Source organism: Simochromis diagramma, unplaced genomic scaffold, assembly GCF_900408965.1.
Source record: "Simochromis diagramma unplaced genomic scaffold, fSimDia1.1 OVJJ01000602.1, whole genome shotgun sequence".
Taxonomy (NCBI): domain Eukaryota; kingdom Metazoa; phylum Chordata; class Actinopteri; order Cichliformes; family Cichlidae; genus Simochromis; species Simochromis diagramma.
The window spans coordinates 14283161-14307475 of NW_024387040.1; the positions used below are offsets into that span (position 1 = coordinate 14283161).

The 24315-nt window shown below is 40.4% G+C and overlaps 1 protein-coding gene and 1 long non-coding RNA gene across 4 annotated transcripts; one reads left to right on the plus strand and one right to left on the minus strand.

The window, feature by feature from the left end:
- Nucleotides 1-2233: 2233 nt before the first annotated feature.
- LOC120741552 lies at nt 2234-17927 on the minus strand. The gene is made up of 3 exons (XR_005697638.1): nt 9071-17927; nt 8279-8712; nt 2234-6379 (listed from the first exon to the last, which is right to left on the minus strand). It is a non-coding gene; the product is annotated as an uncharacterized LOC120741552 (long non-coding RNA).
- A 799-nt stretch (nt 17928-18726) lies between these two features.
- LOC120741556 (serine/threonine-protein kinase pim-2-like) lies at nt 18727-23740 on the plus strand. 3 transcript variants are annotated; one of them, XM_040044538.1, is made up of 10 exons: nt 18732-19178; nt 19553-19795; nt 21350-21592; nt 21727-21861; nt 21979-22073; nt 22215-22262; nt 22366-22584; nt 22692-22872; nt 22959-23129; nt 23219-23739. In XM_040044538.1, exons 1-10 carry the CDS (start codon nt 19118-19120, stop codon nt 23308-23310), a joined length of 1488 nt encoding a protein of 495 aa, XP_039900472.1. In that variant the 5' UTR covers nt 18732-19117; the 3' UTR covers nt 23311-23739. The 3 variants fall into 3 exon arrangements, with proteins under 3 accessions (XP_039900475.1, XP_039900472.1, XP_039900474.1); XM_040044541.1 differs by lacking the exon at nt 21350-21592 and having other exon boundaries at nt 18727-19178; nt 23219-23740; XM_040044540.1 differs by lacking the exons at nt 18732-19178; nt 19553-19795 and adding an exon at nt 20735-20975.
- The last annotated feature ends 575 nt before the right edge of the window (nt 23741-24315 follow it).

The window sequence follows — 24315 nt, forward strand, 5'->3', positions numbered from 1 at the left end:
GAGTTGATGGGAAGATGGATGGAGCCAAATACAGGGCAATCTTGGAAGAAAACCTCTTGGAGTCTGCAAAAGACTTGAGACTGGGGCGGAGGTTCACCTTCCAGCAGGACAAAGACCCTAAACATAAAGCCAGGGCAACAATGGAAGGGTTTAAAACAAAACATATCCATGTGTTAGAATGGCCCAGTCAAAGTCCAGATCTAAATCCAATCGAGAATCTGTGGCAAGATCTGAAAACTGCTGTTCACAAAAGCTGTCCATCTAATCTGACTGAGCTGGAGCTGCTTTGCAAAGAAGAATGGGCAAGAATTGCAGTCTGTAGATGTGCAAAGCTGGTAGAGACAGACCCTAAAAGACTGGCAGCTGTAATTGCAGCAAAAGGTGGTTCTACAAAGTATTGACTCAGGGGGCTGAATAATTAAGCACACAGCACTTTGCAGTTATTTATTTGTGAAAAATGTTTAGTATCATGTATGATTTCCGTTCCACTTCTCACGTGTACACCACTTTGTGTTGGTCTTTCACGTGGAATTCCAATAAAACTGATCCATGTTTGTGGCTGTAATGTGACAAAATGTGGAAAAGTTCAAGGGGGGCGAATACTTTTGCAAGCCACTGTATTCCGTGTTTGACCTCCAAAGAACACCCAGCAAGTTGCAACAAACATTTCACAGTTAAATAATTGTTGGTCATCTTTGCGTGACATCAAATCATGGCTAAACATTTCCAAAATGAAAGATGTGCCAACATCAAGATGAAAGTACACCGATCTTAATCATATTTCTTGAATATCACCCTTTCAAGAAGAAAGTTAGTATTCAAGAATTCATATTTTCCATCTATTGATTGCAACAAATTCAAGAGGAAAGTAAGGATATTAAAATTATAATTAAAACGGTAAATTGTACCCCAGGTAAAACTCAAACCCCAGACCCACTACTGTGGGGCACATTTCTCATCCGTCAGAGCTACTTACACAAAATTAGGCTCACATCAAAGGGATCAGAATCAGAAAGGGTTTTATTTCCAAATGTTGAGCAGGTTTACAACATTAGGAAATTGCTGCGGTGCTTCAGTGCAAACATACTATCATAAATTACGCTTAAATAGACATGAAAATAAAAATAAGAATAAGAATTAAAAGTGCTAAGTAGATAGATATATACATGAGTGCAGGTGGTGATCAGTGCCAAACATGGAATGATGCAGTGAACACAGCGTAGGGTCATGTGTTAGTGGTGGGAACAGTCATACGGTTATTGTTCATGTGTCCAACAGCAGAGGGGAAGAAACTGTTCTTATGGCGAGAGGTTCTGGTGCGAATGGACCGGAGCCTCCTGCCTGAGGGGAGCAGGACAAACAGACTGTGTCCAGGGTGAGAAGGGTCAGCTGAGATCCGAGCTGCACGCCCCAGTGTCCTGGAGGTGTACAGGTCCTGCAGAGATGGGAGTCTGCAGCCAATCACCTTCTCAGCAGAGCGCACAACACGCTGAAGTCTCTGTTTGTCCCTGATAGTGGCTCCAGCGTACCACGCGGTGATGGAGGAGGTGAGGATGGACTCGATGATTGCAGTGTAGAATTGCATCATCGTCCGTGTTGGCAGGTTGAATTTCTTCAGCTGCCTCAGGAAGTACATCCTCTGCTGGGCTTTCTTAGTGACGGAGGTGATGGTGGGCTCCCACTTCAGGTCCTGGGTGATGGTGGTACCCAGGAAGCGGAATGAGTCCACAGAGGTGATGGGGGTGTCAGACAGGATGATGGGGGGGAGTGGGGCTGTGTGCTTCCTGAAGTCCACAATAATCTCCACTGTCTTCTGGGCATTCAGCACCAGGTTGTTGTGGCTGCACCAAGACACCAGACGTTCAACCTCCCTCCTGTAGGCAGACTCATCCCCGTCCGAGATGAGTCCAATAACAGTGGTGTCATCTGCAAACTTGATTAGCTTGACAGACTGGTGGGTGGAGGTGCAGCAGTTGGTGTACAGGGAGAAGAGCAGAGGAGAAAGAACACAGCCCTGAGGGGAGCCGGTGCTGATGGTCCGGGAGTCCGAGACATTCTTTCCCAGCCTCACGTGCCGCTTCCTGTCCGTCAGGAAGTCAGTGATCCACCGGCAGATGGGATCAGGCACATTCATCTGGGAAAGCTTGCCTTGGAGATGGTCTGGAAGGATGGTGTTGAAGGCAGAGCTGAAGTCCACAAACAGGATCCTGGCGTAGGTTCCTGGGGAGTCCAGATGCTGCAGGATGAAGTGAAGGGCCATGTTGATGGCGTCATCTACAGACCTGTATTATGATGATTGTTGCACTCACTGTAGAGCTCAATACAGAACAAATAACAAAATCTACATATATAACCATAAATGGCTTAAAAGTATTTATGACACAAACTTCATTGTAATAAACTCTTTGATATTTATACTTTGTTCTGATGGAACATCGATTACGTATGAAAACAATGTCGACATCTGTCCATCAACAGTTTAAGTTTTCCATTACTCCCAACTAATTTTTATCCAGGACAGAATGATGCCATTTCCATCATGTTTGCTGGGACTTTGCACATAACACAAACCACCTTCTATGAAAACAAAAAACATTATTCTTTTACCCAGAGAATGAAAATGACCTTAAAACCCTTTCAAAAATGTCATTTTATCCTGACATTACATGTGATTTTCTTTCATGTACTATCTCACGCAGTGTGCGTTTTGTCCCGGTCTGTGGTCTCTCTGTGCTCTGCTTTTTCTCCTCTCATCTCTTTCCCCTTAAACCCCAACCAGGCACAGCAGATGGGCGCACCTTCCTCAGTCTGGTTCTGTTGGAAGTCTCTTTCTGTTAAAAGAGACTTCTTGCTTCTCACCATATCAAGTGCTTACTCATACGGGGTAGCTCTCTTGCTTCTATCAGAGGTGTCGCTTTAATGAATGAACTACATGAGACCTCTGAGTCTCAGAACAGCTTTAAATTGCTAAAATCAAACATTTTCCTTTGCAGGGAAAATGACATTTGCTTTCAACTTGTTTTCCATCTGGTGACTGATATCTTTTCCTTAAATGGCCTTGGGCTATTTTTTTGTACCCTTCTTTTCAATCACAAAATGCTGACTACCACACAGCTTGCAGCAGTAATTTCCTACTACTCTTTTCCACACCTGCATCCCGTTGCTGTAACATTCACTGTATGTTGGTTCATGGTCCTTTCCCTCTTTCTCAGGACCAAACATAAGCTAGCAAACAAGGACAGAGATACACAAAAGTTTTCAAATTCCCAAACTTTTCATGCTTTCATTTAGACAAACACACAAAGGCACCTGATAGGGCTGCATCTCAGACTTCGATACCTCTTTACTACTTTACTTCATACATACAAGATGTATATAAATACTATCAAAGACTTGCACTTCTCTTTCCACATACATGGCTCACTTGGCTTTTGTAGCTGCATGTGTCTATGTAAACATCTAATTTACCTGGTACATGATGATCTTAGACAGCCTCCTGCACCCTGCCTTGATTCACAGGAATTATTCATATTGTATGAATTTGTTTGGTGATTATTATGGAAATGAGCGGGTTGAGAAGACAGTTGGAAGACAAAAGAAAATCCCAGATAAAGCGCTCAGGACAGACCGTATTAATATCAAACACTGCTACCTGCAGAGATGAAGTTATTAATTATGATATCATGTTTTATGTAAAAATGTAAGAATTGTTTTGCTGTAATTGTCACCTTTCCAAAAAGCTGATACAAAACTAACTTCATATTGTGTCACAGGCCTAAATGCATTTCCCCCCCCTGATTTTGACTAAAAAAACAAAACAGACCATAAAATGTTTAAAAATGATCAGATTTCATGAGCAGGTAGTCAAAACATATTGCTGTCAATCCAAAATGTTTGTTTATTAACTCTGTTCTAATTCTCACACACATTTACAATTCAGTTTGATTTCAAGCCAATTTTATTTATATAGCGCCAAATCACAACATCAGTCACCTCAAGATGCTTTGTATTATAGACTATGTGCACGTTAGCATATGCTACTTCCGGTGCGGAAACTCCTGTGGGGAGCTTTGTTTCCGGTGTCCTATTCGTGCCTTGTTTACGGTCCAAAACAAGTTAAGCAAATGAATGAATCAAGCGGCGATTTACATTTCTATAGATGTCTTGGGCATTTACTGAACTATTTAAATAAAAAGTACATGTTAATGTAAATTTTTCAGTGAATGAGGTGAAAACCCGGGTTGCATCACTTCGGACGCAGTATGGCAAACTGCTAAAACCGAAACCTAGTGGCAGTGGCCAGAAACCACCAACTCCCAAACAGACCTGGATCTTAAAACATTCGGATTTCTTGAAGGCACATGTTGTCCATAGACAGACTGAGTCCACTCTGAGAGTAAGTTCATAACCAAGTAGTTTAAAAGCATACACAGATACACACACCTTATGAAGGGATATTTGTGGTGAATGATGTCAAAGGTAATTTTCAGTTGAAATGTTTTTAGTAAAATAAATGCCACAAAGTATACAGTGTAAAATTAGTGTCTGATGTAACTAATACTGTTTAGATCTTTATCACTTTCCCTTTGTCTGCTTTTGGTACGGTTTCCTACAGCTTGGAACAGAGTCAGAGGACATAGGCGCAACAGAGGAGGGAGATGAGGATCGGTCCACTATGGGAATTGAAGCAGATGTCCTTATGTCTTCAAACACCACTAGCCCAGTTTCAGTGAGCCAGGAAGAGGAAAACACCTCAAACAGTCCACCAATCTCAGAGTCCACAGGTCGGCTTGTTAAAAGACCTAGAGTGCAAAAACATGCACCAAAATCAACAGAGCACAGCACTGAGATGACCAAACTTTCCCTGCTTTAGCAGGTCCAGCAAATGCTATCAGCATCTAATGCAGATTCTGAGGAGCTGTTTGGCCAACAAGTAGCCTCAGAGTTGAGAAACATAAAGGACAGAGCTCTACAGCTGCGACTCAAGAGAAACATCATGAACACGATTTATGACACGCAGGAGGCTGAGCAGGGAGGCCACCATTCTCAATTTGCAGGTTCGCAGGTTAGGCCACCCAACCTCATCAGGTCCAGCCCCCCCCCCAGACTGCCAGGCCCCATCAACCCAGCCAATGTCCTTTCTGAAAATGCTCAACTCTGAGTAACTTAAATAATAAATTTCAAACAGTTATATCTAAGAATATTTTCGAGTTTACTAGTTCAACTTTACTAGTTCCTGCTGTAAACACAGTCCATTGAAATTACAGCTTCATTCAAATGTTTTAAATGTTCCAACAGTTAATTCAAATTGTACATTAGAATTTTCTTGGTGACACTATTACTATGCGTCTTTCGTGCCTCAATTTTGTGGAGTGTTGCAGAACTATTTGCACAATTTGATGGAAGATATTTTTGTATTTATGTAATAAAGCAAACCATTTTTGCAATTTCCCAGAGGTAGATTTATTGTTGTCAGTATTTACAAAGGGATTTTTTTTTTATTTAGTAAATTTTGGAAAGTAAACAAGGCAATTTAAACAAAAAAACAAACAAAAAAAACCCTTCTGTCTTCCTACACCATGTCTTCTTGCCATGAAACACTCCCTGCAGGTGAGACAAAGTACTCGCAAAGGACATCTCGTTGTTTCTTTGCTTCCACTGAGGGGTTCCGTGCAAGGCCCATTGAAACTGACCGAAGCTCTTCCTCCCTTCTCCATGCACCTTCGACCAGCTGGTGGTTGGCATCCTCAGAATCCACATAGCCAGGTGGTACATAGGCGTCAGATCTGTGGTCCCGGAGATAGTTGTGCAGACAAAGACATGCAAAGATAATGGTGACAACCTTGTCTGGGTCCAGGCAAATTGTTGTTCTGAACACTCTGAAGCGATTCGCCAAAATTCCGAAAGCGTTCTCCACAACGCGACGTGCTCTGGACAGACGGTAGTTGTATATTCTCTGATCGGTGTTAAGGTTTCGAAATGGATATGGTTTCATGAGATCTGGTCAGAGGGGATAAGCATCATCTCCAATTAGCATGTGTGGCATCATAGCATCAGTGCCTGGCAGGGTATCAGCAGGGGGAAAGTTCAGCGTGCCTGTGTCCATTGCTTCTTTCAGGTCTGAATGGGCAAACACTCCTGCATCAGAGACCCTACCTTGTGTCCCTGCGCTTGCATACACAAACTTGTAATTGGCATCAACAACAGCCATAAGAATGATGGAAAACCTGGACTTGTAGTTAAAATACATGCTGCCACTCTTGGGAGGGGGTTGGATGAAGATGTGTTTACCATCTATAGCTCCCAGGCAGTGTGGAAATTGCCACTTGTTTGCAAAGTCTCTGGCAATGGCCTTCCACTCAGACTCGGTTGATGGTGTCTGTGAAAGACAAGTAAAAAGTGATACAGCAAAAGAATATCTGGTGAATTCATGATTTCCTTTCTTAACCATACATTCAAGTCACTGTCACACTATGAGTTCACTTTACTTTTTTATATACACATGTAACAAAGACTGAACAAATACATTTGTGACTCAGAATTGTTTTTGGTGAAAACTTGCTGTATTAACTGATGGGACGTTTTTGACAATGTGCAAGTCAATCTTTCAATAGTGTGAGCATGGGTAATGTATTTTTAAATACACTTAGTCATTGAGGGCTAGCAGGAGGGACTATGCGCTTACCTGCTGCTCCTTGGCAGGTAGCTCCATGCCCTCCTGGGTTTTAATTGCACCTTAGAACACATATGCATCAACACTACAATGAGCGGGTGGAGGGAGGTTTGGAGTCTTCTTCCACCCCCATTCTCTGCGGCCTGCTGGAGCGGGAGGGCTAGTAGGAGGAGTTGGCCGTCCGACTGCGGTCTGGGGTGTGGGGCCTCCCTGCTGCTGTGGAGTCGGGGTGGTCTGCCTCTCCCCACCGCAGGGAAAAGGGTAACACCACCTGGGTCTGGGTGCAATTCCCCCCTCCAGGGGCAAGGGTACCTAGACCCGGTTTGTAGAGTACGCTTGGGGAGTGTGATTGTGTGTACAGCGTCTCTTTATGTCTGTCTCCACGTTGGTTGAGTGTGGAGTGAGTGCATATGAGAGCATGAGGGTGGGAATGGATGTTTGTGTCTGTGTGTGCCTGTATGTCTGTGTCTATATGTCAGGTTGGGTATCAGACGCCACCTCTCTGGGGACACCTCAGGCCCTCCAAGGTATGGAGGCCTATCTCCACCCACCACCACTTCCCCTGCCGGTGGCGGACTCCCTCAGGTGTCGGTGTGTTGGTGGTTCTATGTGTCTGGGGGTGGGCGTCCGGGTACACACCGGCTCACTCCTTGGCGGCCGCTTGTCGGGGCCTGGGGCCTGGGGCTCGCTCGGGCCCCTTTGGAGATGGGGTGCCCCCGGCCTCTCGGCCTGGGGCTCGGTCACTCAGGCACAGCTGGGGGCCGGCGGAGCTCACGGGCGTGTCACTGCAACTCCCCCTGGCTTCTGCTCCGCGGCTGCTGGGCGAGCCCTCATCTGGGACTCTCCTCAGCTCTTACTGGAACAGTGGCGCGGCTGCCCCTCTGTTGGTCTTCCAGGGTCTCTTGTGTTCTGGGGGCCTCTGGATGTCTGGAGTTTTGATCTCCTCCATACCCGCTTCACACCCTGGAGGACGGGGCTGTGGCCCCCCCACACTCCCTAGCAGATCATTACATGGAGAAACCTTTGGAATGCAAGCATGCTGATCCACACAGGTATGCACACAGGTGTACACATGGGTATTCACAGACGCGGACTAAAGCTTTCTTGGCTGCTGCCTCAAAGCACACTGTGCGCTGTCTATCTTGCGTGCTGCACAATATCGTTTATTATTTAGTAACTATTGATATCTATGACTAGCTAGTTTATTGTGATGGTGCTTTGTTTTCTCTATTATTATGTTGCTCTTTGTTGTTTGCTGTCTCCTCTGTTTGTTTGTTTTTTTGTTTGTTTGTTTTTTTTTTCTCCATACAGGTGACCCAGGAGTTTTTTTTTTTTTTTTTTTTTTTTTTTTTTTTCTCTCTCTTACCCCCCCTTCTCACCGTCTCTTCTCCCCTTTGGTTTTCTTTCTTTCTCTCCCCCTCTTTCTCTCATTCATTCCCCCTGTCCTATTTATTAAAAAAAAAAAAAAAAAAAAAAAAAATTAAAAAAAAAAAAAAAAAAGACAAAGGATGAACTGAAGCTCTGCCATCACGTAATGTCGCATACTGCTGTTTCTGATGTCATTTAAAAAAAAAAAAAAAAAAAAGTATTTTCTGTCAAAATTACCTTCAAGTAATCTTCATGCAGTGCACAGGTAAGAGCTGTGCATGTTTCCATGACAATCCTGCTCAGTGTGGTGCTTCCAATCCTATACTGGAAACTTAATGAGTTGAAGGTTTCACCTGTCAAATAGAACAAAGTGTCTTAAATAGTGTCAGGTGGATAGTGGACATGGATGCAGCTTCGTAGAGTGACAGATTTTAGGTGACAGATGTAGAATATAATGCAGTAGTAGCAGCTTATGTAGTATGAATTTTCATGTCCACACACTTGCCTGTTGCCAAAAATCGTAGGGTAACTGAAAGCCTTTCCCTGGGGCTGATGGCCTTCCTGAGGTGTGTATCTTTCTTGATGATAGCAGGACTAACCCTCTCCAGTAGATAGTTAAAGTCCTCTACAGACATTCTGAGAAGGTCCCGAAAACCCCTCATATCATCTACCTGTTTACACAGAACAAAGTCAAAGTCAAGAACACACACAATAACAAAGCGACATAATAGTGGTTGAATGTTATTGATAATTAAAGAGTCGGACTGATATTTAACCAATGTTGTATAAAGCAGAAAGATGTCCCAAAAATCACTTTGGTAGATGTTCAAGTCATTCACTAGAATGCTACTCAAGTAAAATGTAAAAGTACTGTACTTAATGGCCAGTAATCCAATTAAATAAAATACTAATAGGCTAAAATTAAATGTTGCCTACTGAAAGTAGAAGCATCAGATGTCTTCAAACATTTACCCATCATCATGCAGATAAAGTCCTGTAGGTAAGTGCAATTTAGCTGTTGCTGCTTACCTCCAGTTCTCGTTGTAGAATTGACAGACCGTACTGCCCACGTTTTCCAAGCCATTTCCTTGTCCATACACGCAGTCGCTTTTTATTTTTAGATCTTTCTGCACACAGAATGGCACACATTGCTAAGGCAGCGCGTTTCTCTTTGGTGAGCATTTTCAAATTTCCCGGATTACAGTCTCCCCAGTTCCGGATTCTTCTTCTTCTTCTTGTTTATTGGCGGTTGACTTCCGGGTTTTTCTTCCGGAAACAACAACACGACGTGTTGTGCATGTACGCACAGTGTGAGCACTCAGGTCGCATCAGAGCATCGGGCCGTATAGTGTGAGACCCTGCATCGTGACCTATGAACTTCTAACCCCTGCGAGTCAATCGTACAGTTTGAGCAGGAGCTGAATCGCGCGACTGAAAAAAAAATCGCACAGTGTCTGCCCAGCATTAGACAAGTTAGACATCCAGTCACACCTGGGAAAGGTCCCCTACCCCAACTCCAGGTAAGTGGTAAAGAAAATGCCTCTTTGAATGGACGGATGGATGTCCACTGATGGTGAGTTTTTTATTTTTATTTTTAAAGGGAGAACAGCATGTATTCAGAGACTAATGCTTCTCCAAAAGATCACTTCACCTATTTTATATAATAAAAAGTATCTTCGGGTTTTGTAACACAGCAGAAATCTTTTGAGGTGAATTAAAAATCCTGCAATATAGCATATGAGGAGGGAGGAGGTCAGGGTAGCTGGAGGACGAACAAAAGCTTTAGCACTTTAAACCCACAGTTAATGGTGCGTATATTGTACTTGAGGTAAGTTGTTTCTTCACACCAGTGGTCACTTTTTCAGTGGACAATGAACTAGACCTTTCTGCCGAAGTCTTGTGTTTTCATTGCAAACTTAGTCCAATATGTTCCAGTCATGTAGGCTCCTTTCAAGACCTAAATGGTAAATGGGCTGCATTCATGTTGTGCTTTTATTCAGCGTTCTCTTCAGTTATACCTGTCATTCACCTATTCAGACATAGACAAAGGTCTATGGGAGACGGCACTGGCATGACCATCTGCACTGTCTTTGCTGTGTTTTACTTCAAGGACACCAACACGTGGATGGGAAGAACATGAATCACTAATTAGTTACTGAAAGACTCTTAAATCTCTTAAGACTATGTAACTATAATAAATGCTATCATAACAAAACTTGACTTTAAGGGATCCATTTCCACTTCCACATACGGCAAGCTGTGAAAATAAAATGTAACGTTACATTTAATCGTCACTCAGTTACACTAATACTGAATTCTCACTGCATAGCCAGGCAGCAGCAGAAGCAGTGGGCATTAGCATCAACCGTCAGCTTGCAGCATTAATGGCAGTTCATGCCCACGAATCTCATGAGGCGTTCCGGAAATCAGCTGGGACACACTCTTTAAACTATCTTATAAATAACACTGATTCCCCTTTGGCTTTCATTAAATGGAGGTTGTGAAGTCTGTGCTCCAAAGCAGTGAAAATTATCCATTCTGAATTCAGTCACTAACTTCATTACATGTGCAACATGTACCTTTATTACCCGTCATTTATTCTCCGACAGTGCGGCTGAGTGTGTGCAGCTTTTTCATCTTCCCGTTGCCGTTAGAGATCCAAACTAATGACCACAGTCTGACCACTAGTCATGTCTCAGTGTGAGTCCAAGTCAAAGAGGGTCTATTGTTTTACACCCACTTAGACCAGAGGTTCAGGAGCAAGGTTTAAATGACTCAGGCGTTCTGAGATACTGAGGTGTGCTAGACAATCTACAGCCAGTTGTACTGTGTCGAGAGACTGCAAGGTTATGCCTCCTTCAGTTCAAATCTTAAATTGGAAGCTCACCATAATCAGTTTGATTGTTCAATAATTCACTGCATAAAATAGTCACTTTGGGAGGAGGTTGATGAGGGGAACCAGGCTGCACTAAATCCCCTTAGAATAATTATGCATGGTACAAAACACATAAAAGCAATAGAATAAAAAAATCTCCATATTACATTTTAATAAGACTTTATACTGTTCTTTTTTTAATCATTATTTATCAAGAGCCTCCAAATGTTCTTTTTGGCTTCTGGGGGACCTCAGGTTTATAATAGAGGAGATCAAGAAGTGTCTGTATGATGTGAACATCTAATGAGCAAAGAAACTAAGCAACGAGGAGTATAGCAGAATGTAAATGGCTATTAGTGAAGTTTGACCCTTGTTAACACCGCCATGACAAATATTTAAGCTAATTATAAACCCAGTTGAGAGTTAAGTACTTGATTAATTAACTGCAAACACCAACGTGTGAAGTTTAGACAGCTTTTACTTTAGTATTAAAACTATAGACCGTGTAACTGATAATGATACTGCCAAAATGAGACTAAAATACTAACCTAAGTAACTGTGTAACCAGTATTATTAAAAGTTCTAAATGGCACCAACATGACAACTACAGTGATGAGGTTTATTTTAGTAATGGGGTAGATTAAGTGTTGGCACACTTGTCACACAGAGGTGATTCCAATAGGAAATTATACTTTTGTACTAGGTTGGAAACATGTTTATATCTGTGGGGTTGTCACACATCGCTCTCAATTAAAATCAGTTTTATTCATATAGGACCAAATCACAGCAACAGCTGCCTCATGACACTTTATATTGTAAGGCGCTGTATACTGTAAGGTAAAGACCCTACAAAAGCACCAAGACAATTCTAACAATGACTCGGATGACAGTGGCTACACTGATTAGTAACATTATGATACATGATACATTAGAGAATGCAATGCAGAATTCTTCTACCTTGTTGTATTGAAACTATTGTTCTCCTCGACCTCTCCAACCATGTTGTACACACTCTTTATCCTCTTTCATTTCTATCAATTGTTGATATCAACTTTAAACTCACCGTCCTGGCTGTGCACTCCAAACCAGCATATCAATCATCGTGTTGAGGAAATTTCATCTGTGCTGTAGCTGTGTTTAACTTCTGCCAACTGTGGTTGACATAACCAGTTTACACAATGACACATGTCACGCTTCAGGACTTTACCAAAGACTCATTCATTAAATAAATAGATATAGAAAATTGGATTTGGTGTTTGATTTTATTCAGAAAAGCTAATATTTGAGTTTTTTTAATGACTCTGTTGGCTTTGTTGGAGGAACTGACACATCTGTTTTGGTTTAATATTAAGCCCTTTCTCAAACTGATTTTAATACAAATCATTTCATTACAATTTTCTTCGGTGTATTTTTTCCATTCTTTTTTTTCAACAACAATTGAATCAATAAGACACTCGACTCAAAAGTAAGACTTTACTTGAAACTGAATTTAAGTACACATATATCAGTCCATACACTCCTTAAGAAGAAGGTAGGTCTGGTTACCATTGCCACAAGGAGAACAACCAGCTTCTTAAACACAAAGATGCTGAGATGCACTGTCTTAGGAGATGGTGAACAGAGAGGATGCTTTTCATTATGTAATGTATGCTTACTCACGTTCTCTCTCTTCCTTTGACCCAGAAATAATTTTCCCTTGAATGACTGAGGATCTTCTAATCAACAACACATGGCCGATGGGGGAAATGTAATAAAGTAGGGCACAGGTGATTCTAATTAGGAAGAAACACATGAGGGCAGGAAATGAAGTACTCGGCAATGTGACCAAAGCTGAGAGTTTCCTCGCCATGTGCTGACAGAAATGTAGTTACATTTCCCGGGAGGTGCATGTCAGGCTACGTGGAAGCATCATTGACACATCAGTCTTCACATCTATTCCAAAATTCTGGTTAAACCAATCAACTCTGTGTATAAACTTAAACTAGGAGTTAATTAAAAGAGTTGATTAGAGTTGGTTCAATAAATAAGTTCTGTATATTCACCCTCAATTAGGCTTATGTGTGGGCAATGGAAAAAAAAAGCATCTACATTAGAGCTCCAATGCATGATCATTTTACATGGCAACAGGTAACTAAAGAGCACAGCCTCTATTTTAATCCAGTGGACTGAGAAACACGAATGCACATCAGTGTAGACCAGGCAATTTGTCTTTAAAAAACAGGACACAGGAAATGAGTCATTTTAACCAGCATTATCTGATCCATCATCTTTTAGTGAACTTGAATATGCTTTAGTAGATTAAAAAAATCCCACCACATACATTTTAACTGCATTTTTGTATGTTTTCAGTGAAAAACAGCAAATAAAATTAGACACCAACAAACTAGATCTTCACTGATGGATTCCATACATGTATTAAGGTCAGTGATTCATTTTTTTAGTGACTCTTATTGTCCATTATATTTAAAACATTCACATGAGTCATATCATGAGTCACATAGGAGTCATATATACTAGTGGGTAGACCGCATTAACCAATCAGCTGTAATGAGACATAGGCCAAATGCTGAGGGCAGCAAATGAACATGAGAATACTGAACCAGCAGGTAAGACAGTCTGCTTATGGATCAGTGTATTAGTTAGACCAGTGAACAGAGAGAGAACAACGGAAGCCAGAGATTCAGGGAGCACTGAAATAAAAGAAAAAGGAGAGCAAATTACTGTGAAACTTGGTCAGAAAGCAGCTGAAGTGCAGCAAAAGCGGACTACAGAAGAAGACAATGTAGAGCAAATTGTCCAAACTCAAAGTCAAACTATGATGGAAATACACAGGAAAATAACAGAGGTGCAGAGAAGGAGAGTTCAGGGAAAGCTCAAGAAACAAAAACAACTGCAAATGAAACAGAGGACAAAGAAGGTAGTCAAATGTTGATAGAAGATTCCTTTAAAGTTTCTGTCAAAAAGAAAAAAATCAGAGTGTCACTAGCACTCAAATTGAAAATGATGTCACAGATAAAATAGAGATGAAAGCTCTGAAAGAATCAAACAGAATCTGATAGTGATAGAGGAAGAGGATGAAGGTGAAGAGGAAGGCTGGACTGAAAATAAACCGGCCAGTTAGACCTATATATCTTCTGTTAAACAGCAGAAGAAAAGTTATAACCCCATTTTCTGAAGGTCATGAACAACAAGAAAAATGTACAAATATAGGATTTCTTTCCAGAAAAGAAATTGTTTCTGTTGTATGTGAGATCACTGTTGAGCTATAATGTCCTGGAATTTTAACACTGCTTTGTTATTAGATGCAAACTTTAAGACAGCTTTGAGATTTTTCTGGAGAGTGTTTAAATCTAGGAAAGATGATTTTCTGTCTTTATGGCAGTGGTGGCAAAACTTAAATCAAACAATTTTGTCAGCAGTACACTGTCACTGTCTCTTTGGTTTTAGCCAAATCTATGAGAAATTTGGAGACTGAAATAGTGGAGCTGCAGGTGTCTGCAAATTCCACAGGAAACTGAGGTTGGTTTGAGAACCTCAAATCTAAATAAGCCATATTTAGAACATACATAGACAGGTCTCAGACCGTGGTATCGGTCCTCGCTATCGGGGGACTTTTAACGAGTACGAGTACTTTAGAAAATGTGGTATCGAGGCCGATACCCGATACCGGTATCGGTGCAACCCTAATGGCTAGTATTGCCAATACCAATACTGATACATTTAACTTTCAATAAGCAGCTTATGTATCAAAAAGCAGTGTGTAATTATTTATGAGATGAAGCATCATGAATTTGCATTGAATTCTAAATTTTAACAACCACTAAATCACTGTGATTTTTAATTTCCACAATAATTAGTTAGCACAACAAAACACACCATTCAGCTTTTCATGTATTTGAAACTGTTTTTTTTTTGTTTGTTTGTTTGTTTTTTAAACATGAAATGTATATGTGCCTGTTTCTAAAGCACTCTGGGTCAACTTCTGTTGTTTAAATGTCCTATGGGATATAAATAAAATAGATATGATAGTCAACACAAAAAGGTTCAGATATTTTTCAGAGTGCATGTCTGAGGTGTATCTATTTATTTCCTAAAAACAACTAATTGAAGACATTCAGTGGGCTACATGCTGCTGAACTTAGAAGACAGAAACAAAGGATCAATCCTATCACGATACTCTCGCTCTGATACCATTTCCAGCGTTGGTATTAATACTGTCAATATCTGGATGGATCTGCTCACCTTTAGTATTTTCCTCATCATCCTGTGTGGACATATTGTCTTAGTCTCAATCTGCTCTTTTTGTTCTCCCTCATGGTTGGTTCCCTCTTCATTGTGTGAATGAGAATTAGTTGAGCTGTTATTATTTTGTGCTTTGGTAAAGGCTAAGCAATAAAGCTGCTTCTAAGTTTACCTCTTGTTTCCCAAGTCTGGCGTTTTAGGTCCAATTCCTGCCTGCTGCACAGCCGACCTTGACCTATTCTGGTTGGTTAAAAAAATGGAAGTGTACTGTGAATCTACTCGCTAGTGGGACGGCTGGTCCATTGTCAGTTTTAATGACCTTTTCTCATCGCGGTGCAAAATATAACACCAGACTATCAGATACCAAACCACTGATGAGATGGGAGTAACCAGTACCTCTCACTAATGTTATAATCCAGTGCATCAGGGCACAGACTGTTGTGTTAACTAATAGTTCTCTTGGCTTTCTTTTGTTTTTCTTTTGACATTGGGTGACTTTTCACTCATTTTCAGTGAAATGTTTATTTTAGGTCACTCATAAGTCACTTAACACTGAACTATGAGTAATTCAAAGGCAGCTAATTCAAGGGATGAACCAGCGTTTTGTCTACACTCAGACAACTTAGTAAAGACCCATTTTTAAATTGTATCTTTGGCATTTTGTTAGTAGCATCCTGTCATGAAAACACATAATTTGTTTCCTTGTTTTTGGTTGAATCTGTGAAAAATGCCAACGGTAACACAGTTTAAAAAGGTATAATCATATTTAAGTAATTCCCAAGTAGCTCAGTAAACTGAAAATTAACCTAATGCTAACATATCTCAGCATGCCTCAGATAGTTGATTCTGTCCATCTCACAATGAACAGAATTGAGGAAGTTCAAGGAAATGGAAGAAAAGAACACTATATGAAAGTCATGTCTTTAAGAAACAGGTAAAAATCCAACAGAGCTGACAGCGAACCTGAGAGATTCATCTGGCCCTTCAGCTGATCTGTTCACTGATGCCTCATCAGAATTAGCCTAAGTGGAAGGGTGGCTGTGAAGACCGGAGATGGAAAAAGGTTCAAGTATGCCAAATTACACAAGGATGGCAACAGGTCTCATCTTTAGATCTAGTGTGCTCAGTGTAATTTTTTTTAAAAGTGTTACTTTTGTCATTTAAACAAGTGGACGGCCTGGTGCATCTGGGTTTTGTTTTTTGTTTGTTTTTTTGAGAGGACGAAGAGAATTAAACTTTTCTACCGTGTGTTTGTGGCTCCTTATATTTTGTGGTCTGTGATGTAATTGCACTTTTTGTTGATTTACATGTTTAATGACCTCCATTAGGTTTGAGCCCGTCTCAGATCCAAAAGTATGTTTGCATTCTTACTCGCATTGTGCTACAAATTGATGAATGGAATTTTTTCTGTAGTTTTCACTGATAAATATAAGAGCAAATTAAAATTTGGTGATATTTTTGTGACAGTTTGTGGAAGCATAAGAAACTTCTTAAGATATTTTTGTTATTTATACTGATGCCTATTGGCTGAGTGCGCAAAATTAATAGATGGAATCAATATTAAAAATAAATAAATGAATACAAAGATCAAAGGTAAGGTTTAACTTGACTTAAAAAGAATATATTTTAAAATGTTTAATTGTATTTGTATAAATAAATAAAAATTAATCACTGTAATAACAACAACAATTAACTTTACTGAATAAATACTAAATTACTACCAATAAATATGGAATAGATTATTTATTACAAACACAAATGCAGATTCATAACTGATCAAACAACCAGATAATCCCCTGTGAGCAAGTGACTGGCAACAACGGATAGAAAGAACTCCTTTTTAACAGGAAGAAATCTCTGACAGAACCAGGATCAGGGCAGGTATCTGCTTGTAACTGGTTGAGGAGATGCAAAGAAAGAGAAGAAAGAAGATGACAGCACTGAGAGTTACATAGTGGAGGAGAACCTTTGTGCATCCTGCACTCTGAGCCTGCAAAGCTTAAGGGATGGTCAGAGTCACCTGAGGTTTAATCAAAAAGGAAAGTTTTGTTTGATCTTAAAAGTAGAGGCAGCATGTGTCTCCAAATCGAAACTGGGAGCTAGTTCCACAGGAGCAGAACCTCGCAATTATACTATACTTTTTACTGATGACTCAGGCTTCATGCTTCCTTGAGTAAGACTGAGTCAGAAAGTAAAATGTCTCACAGGCTGCGAGTCTGTCCAGTTACGCCACCGGCTTTGAAAAAACAAAAATAATCACAAAGCTAAATCCTTCAAGTTTTTTACAGATGTATTATATACAACACCAATCGTTTATGATTAGACAATATTAGTTTAAGCTATTTATACAAATTCATAGCAACTGATAACACTTGGCAAACTTGAACCACAAAACGTATTTAATTTCTAGAACTTAAAAGGAATAATACAACCCTTATTAATCGAATGCATTTGAATAATTTACATATTGGTTGCTGTTATCTGTAGTTATAAGGGGTTTTATCCCCTAAAATAAGAAAAAGCGTAATGACAGCCATTATGCTCCTGGTGTCAGCGTAATGACTGAACATGTATAATCTTATCTCTGAGTGAGCAGCGCATCAAACTGGAGTGGATATTAGAGATTCACACAACGAATGAATGAACGAATGAATGGATGAAGTATTAGGTCAAAGTCAAAACACAAATAAAACAGCTGGAATCCACAGCTGTGCGTGTTCATGGAGTTTGCATTTTCACCTGCTGGACATCACTACCTGACAAGTTTAACTGTCTTCAGAACATTGCAGAGGCCTTATTGACAGTATTTGGCTCTACATATCTGTGTGAGCAGATTTTCTCTCACATGAGTGTCCTCAGGTAGCGGTCTGCATGCTGGACACTCGGAGACCTGTGTCTCTGAGTGGGAGACCAAAGATCACATTAACATGTCCATCCCTGTATTAACAAACATGCCATATTGGCCCAGTTTATTTTTCTTATCATTGTTTTGAGGAGACCATAAATAGCATTTACATTTTCTGTTGTACAGTTCATTTGCTGTTATGGAGTTCTTGTTACTGATAAAAAAAAAAAAGTGTATTTTTTGTTTCAAAATAGCTGATCTGCTCTATGCCAACATCTGCGAACAAATATAATTCTATAAAGTTGGTCTATATAGTGTGTAACTGTTGATATAGAGCGTTATTAAATTTATTGCTAATGCAATCATATGGCACGTTGACTTCTAAGGAAATTTTAGATGGCACTTATCATCAGAAAGGTTGCTGACACCTGGGTTAGACCTTCATATTAATTTTTCTTTTTTAAACTTTTTTAAGAACGCATTTTAACATTGGACTCAAAAATAAATAAATCCCCCCTAACAAAAAAGGCACTTCAAGTGCCAAATTGCTTTATATTTCTTCACTTAAATATACGGCCGCAAGTAGGTCTGACATGGGCCCCAGGTTTGATGTGTTCTGCAGTAAAGTGGACAAACCAACATAAGGATGGAAGCCACTGTGGGACATTTTCAGTAAGTTGAGCATGTGTTTTATAAGTTGACACATGAATTAATGTACTTTAACAGAAAATGGAAAGGTGATACAACCTCAAAAACGTGGTTGCCTCTAGATTTAAAAAGAGAAACAAGGTCGAGTAGTTACACTATATAAAGAATAAATGCACAATTTAAAAAACAAAATTTATAGGTAGGTATATCGACTTCTTATTAAATTATATGAATTATTATGGATTTGTCTGCCACAGTGTTTTTCTTTAAACTACTTAGGAGCAGTTTTACTGGCAGTCGGTGATGTCACTGAAAGGCAAGGTTCCGTTGCCATAGTCTGAGTTTATTTTGAAAGCTCACTGACGGAACTCGCTTAAACAGCTTAGAAAAGACAAGCGCACACATTTGAAGAAGTATTTCCTCATTACGGTGACATTTTCCCTTTTAAAAGGTCTCAAAAATTAACATGAAAAAGGAAACGAGGAAAAATACAAATTCAGGAGATAAGAAAGATCCAGGAGATCAAAGTAAGTAAACAAATACATCAAATCTGGGTAAAATCCCTCAAATAACAGAATCTACTTTTCTAAAAATGTTGACAGTCTGTGTATAAAATGAAACATTTGAATCCTACCCATATGGAAAAGATATATATAAATCTTATAAAGTTTGTATCTGTCTTGTGTGAAACTTGTATGGACTCAGCAGTAAAAACAGATCAACAAGTGTCATGAAGATCTAAGTCTTAGTAGACCTAGTATGGACTGGTGTTGCTCTGTTTTTTATCAAAAGGATAAACGTGTTATTATAATTTAACCAATACTCCCTTAACTGGCATCAAAATCCTTCCAGTCCTGATGTCGAGCACTCTTTTTCACTACTGTGTTGTTGTTGTTTATAGACTCTAAGAGCAGGATGGCTAAAAGAAAGGCCAGTCCTGAAAAGAAGACCCCCGTAAAAAGAAGGAGGGTCACTGAGCAGGCTGCTCCTTCCACCAGCTCAGATACACATCAGGTCAAAGCAGTGAAGCGTAAGGCCCAGCAAGATGGAGCGAGCACAACCAGTCCACCAAAGAAGATTAAACTTGCTGAGCCTACGAGTGGAGACAGGGAGCAAGCGTCTTCCTCCGTGAACGCTGGTAAAGGTAGGCTAATTAGTTGAGTGAAGGGTAGATTAAGTGCACAGCTGGTTGCTCGGTTTAAGATATTAGTGTTTGGGAGATACTTTTCTGTTGTACAGTTCATTTGCTGTTATGGAGTTCTTGTTACTGATAAAAAAAAAAAGTGTATTTTTTGTTTCAAAATAGCTGATCTGCTCTATGCCAACATCTGCGAACAAATATAATTTTATAAAGTTGGTCTATGTAGTGTGTAACTGTTGATATAGAGCGATATTAAATTTATTGCTAATGCAATCATATGGCACGTTGACTTCTAAGGAAATTTTAGATGGCACTTATCATCAGAAAGGTTGCTGACACCTGGGTTAGACCTTCATATTAAATTTTTTTTTTTTTAAACTTTTTTAAGAATGCAATTTAACATTGGACTCAAAAATAAATAAATCCCCCCTAACAAAAAAGGCACTTCAAGTGCCAAATTGCTTTATATTTCTTCACTTAAATATACGGCCGCAAGTAGGTCTGACATGGGCCCCAGGTTTGATGTGTTCTGCTGTAAATTGGACAAACCAACATAAGGATGGAAGCCACTGTGGGACTTTTTCAGTAAGTTGAGCATGTGTTTTATAAGTTAATCAGTAAATTAACACCAATAGCTAGTTAACCCATAGCTATTCACACAACAACGGGGTATTGGGTAACTATGATGTTTTTATTTTAGAAAACAAAGTACACATGAATTAATGTACTTTAATAGAAAATGGAAAGGTGATACAACCTCAAAAACGTGGTTGCCTCTAGATTTAAAAAGAGAAACAAGGTCGAGTAGTTACACTATATAAAGAATAAATGCACAATTTAAAAAACAAAATTTATAGGTAGGTATATCGACTTCTAATTAAATTATATGAATTATTATGGATTTGTCTGCCAGTGTTTTTCTTTAAACTACTTAGGAGCAGTTTTACTGGCAGTCGGTGATGTCACTGAAAGGCAAGGTTCCGTTGCCATAGTCTGAGTTTATTTTGAAAGCTCACTGACGGAACTTGCTTAAACAGCTTAGAAAAGACAAGCGCACACATTTGAAGAAGTATTTCCTCATTACGGTGACATTTTCCCTTTTAAAAGGTCTCAAAAATTAACATGAAAAAGGAAACGAGAAAAAATACAAATTCAGGAGATAAGAAAGATCCAGGAGATCAAAGTAAGTAAACAAATACATCATATCTGGGTAAAATCCCTCAAATAACAGAATCTACTTTTCTAAAAATGTTGACAGTCTGTGTATAAAATGAAACATTTGAATCCTACCCATATGGAAAAGATATATATAAATCTTATAAAGTTTGTATCTGTCTTGTGTGAAACTTGTATGGACTCAGCAGTAAAAACAGATTAACAAGTGTCATGAAGATCTAAGTCTTAGTAGACCTAGTATGGACTGGTGTTGCTCTGTTTTTTATCAAAAGGATAAACTTGTTATTATAATTTAACCAATACTCCCTTAACTGGCATCAAAATCCTTCCAGTCCTGATGTCGAGCACTCTTTTTCACTACTGTGTTGTTGTTGTTTATAGAGTCTAAGAGCAGGATGGCTAAAAGAAAGGCCAGTCCTGAAAAGAAGACCCCCGTAAAAAGAAGGAGGGTCACTGAGCAGGCTGCTCCTTCCACCAGCTCAGATACACATCAGGTCAAAGCAGTGAAGCGTAAGGCCCAGCAAGATGGAGCGAGCACAACCAGTCCACCAAAGAAGATTAAACTTGCTGAGCCTACGAGTGGAGACAGGGAGCAAGCGTCTTCCTCCGTGAACGCTGGTAAAGGTAGGCTAATTAGTTGAGTGAGGGGTAGATTAAGTGCACAGCTGGTTGCTCGGTTTAAGATATTAGTGTTTGGGAGATATTTGTGTGTATGATCTAATACGCTGATGTGCTTTTGGTGTTTTCCACATCTGCAGACTGCAGTCAAAACACAAAGGGGTGCACAAAAAATGGCAGAAGGAAGTCTGCGGGAGACAGCAAAGAGTCACCCAAGAAAAAGAAAAAGGACAAAACCAAAAACGTCGTCCAAAATTCAGCAGCCGCCCAGCAACGTAAGTAGCAAGCAGCTTGGCTTTTATACTCAGGTGAAGAGCAAAATGAACATTTAGGGTACAGCAGAGAGTAATTTGTGTCACAGCTGTAGTAAAACAACATTTGTGTCTTTTCAGGGGAATACCAAGCCAGGTATGTGCAGGAGCACCATCTAGGAAAGGGCGGCTTTGGAGCAGTGTTTGCTGGCTACAGGATAACAGATCATTTCCCAGTAAGTGTTCAGATGGTGGGAGTAAGACAGGCAGTAATGCAGATAACGGATAATATCGTCAGCTGAGCATTAAAGGTGCCGTTTTACACCTTTAATGATGTCATACTGAGGAAATGCTCACCAATGCTCTGTGTCTTTTAGGTAGCCATCAAACACATTCCCAAGGACAAAATCCCCATCCAAGTGACGGTAAGTGTGCAACACTTGAACTGTTTTTACATTCCTGGACTGAGTGCAGCGTTCACCTGTGAAACGTCTGTTCCTCATCATCCACTTTGTTGTAATATATCAGGATGAAAACGGGAAGGAAGTCTCAGTGGAAGTGGCCATTTTGCTGAAGCTTGCAGCTGAAGCAGATGGATCAGTGGGAACGTCGGCTCCTGTGTCTCTGTTGGACTGGTTTGACTTTGGCACAGAGCTGATCCTGGTGCAGGAGAGACCTGTCCCCGCTGTGGACCTGTTTGAATACATAAGAGAAAATGGAGGATGTTTACCAGAAGGAAAGGCCAAGGTGAGTTGACTGGAAGAGCCTTAGACTGTACAGCATTCAATCAAAGCACAGAGTATCAGAGAAGCATCAACCTGTTGACTCATTACTGTCTTTTTCATCTTTTCCAGGTCATTCTGAAGCAACTGGTTGATGCAGCAAAGGACCTGGAGGAGAAACAAATCTTTCACCGGGACATCAAGAGTGACAACATTCTGATTGAGACCGGCTCAGATGTGCCTCGAGTTCGTATCATTGACTTCGGACTGAGCTGCTTTGCTACGGAGCGATCGCGGTTCCGCTTCTTCTATGGTAACATATTCAGCTCCTGCTCTTCACAGATGTAGCAATTTGTGCCTTTTGTTTTAGAAGAAATTGTAATTGTGTCTGTTTATTAGGTACACCTATCCACAGCCCTCCCGAATGTTACTGGGGCAAAAAATACAGGCCTGGACCCACCACGGTGTGGCAAATGGGAGTGGTGCTGTACGAAGCTCTTCATGTGGGGGACTTTAATATCATGGCCTTCATCGAAAACGAACTGAAATTCAACAAGCATCTGTCCCCACGTAAGAAAACATCACACTTCAAGATTCACTGATGGCTTGGATCATTGGAACCATCATCTTCATCTTTTCTCTCCTTTCTTTCTTTCCAGACTGCCGGAATTTCTTGGATGCGTGTTTAACCGAAGTCCCGGAGAAGCGCCCAACGCTGGGGGACCTCCAGCGCCACCCCTGGCTCAGATAAACCCAACTCTCACACACACACATTTCATATCTTATCATATAAGTGTGATACATGGCCTAACTTTCTTTTTTTTGTCTTTCTTTCATTTTTTTTGTTTTTTTAACAGGAAAAGATTGTTTTTTGTTTTTTTTTTGGCCGATTCTAAATTTTGCTATCCTGAAGTTCCTGTAACCCCCCCCCAGCCATCCCAGGAAAGGGGATCTCTCTTTGAATTGGCTTTCCCGAGGTTTCTTCCCATCATTCTGGCCCCCCGGGGAGTTTTTCCTCGTCTTCATAGAGAGCTTGGGCTGGGTCAGGAGCTTCATCAAAATTGGCATTATTTGATTAGGTTAATGTAATAAAACACGCTGATGTAATCAAAATTAGTAAAGATCAAAAGATTTAACTTAGACTTCCATTAAAACTTGTTTAACTCAACTTTGCTGAGAATACTCTTTCATTACCATGTCAAGGATTGTTTTTTTACTCATGATGCATTTTGACAAGTAAGAAAACTGAAAACTAAATCAGGTTAAAGTATGCACAATGAAAGTCACACTGTCACTGCTCTGAAGACTTGCATCTGTTGCCCTAACCTCTAACGGTGTGTTCACACTGAACGCGATGGACGCAAATAGAGCGTCAGGTTTACATGTAAAGTCAATGGAAAAGTGCGATGACACGCGATTGCGGGTCCTGCGAAAATTCGGAAGCAGATTTGCGTCGCGAAAACGCCAAAACGCGCCAGACGTGCGTCAATGTAGCGCGTCTGGCGCTTTTGACTCGCGAATAAAACCACGCGCGTGAGTTTTTGTGTTGCATTTTGTGCATACGCACGTTTCGCGTCTACCGCTCGAGTTGGAAAAATCTGAACTCCAGCGTCAAATCGCACCGCGACAACCAATCAGGAGCCTGGTGACGTGGCTGTGACCTAGGTCAAAGGGGCAGATCCAGCCAAAGCCCTTCATACTTTGAGGGAAGGCTAATCAATGCCGTAGCAAACAACCCAGAGCTGTACGACACCAG

Bases quoted from the DNA above. Each gene is read 5' to 3' on its own strand.
- LOC120741556 (XM_040044538.1), top strand. From the start codon at position 19,118: ATGAAAAAGGAAACGAGGAAAAATACAAATTCAGGAGATAAGAAAGAT. The intron at 21,593-21,726 runs GTAGGCTAATTA...CCACATCTGCAG, and splicing joins CTCCGTGAACGCTGGTAAAG to ACTGCAGTCAAAACACAAAG. The intron at 22,873-22,958 runs GTAACATATTCA...TCTGTTTATTAG, and splicing joins GCGGTTCCGCTTCTTCTATG to GTACACCTATCCACAGCCCT.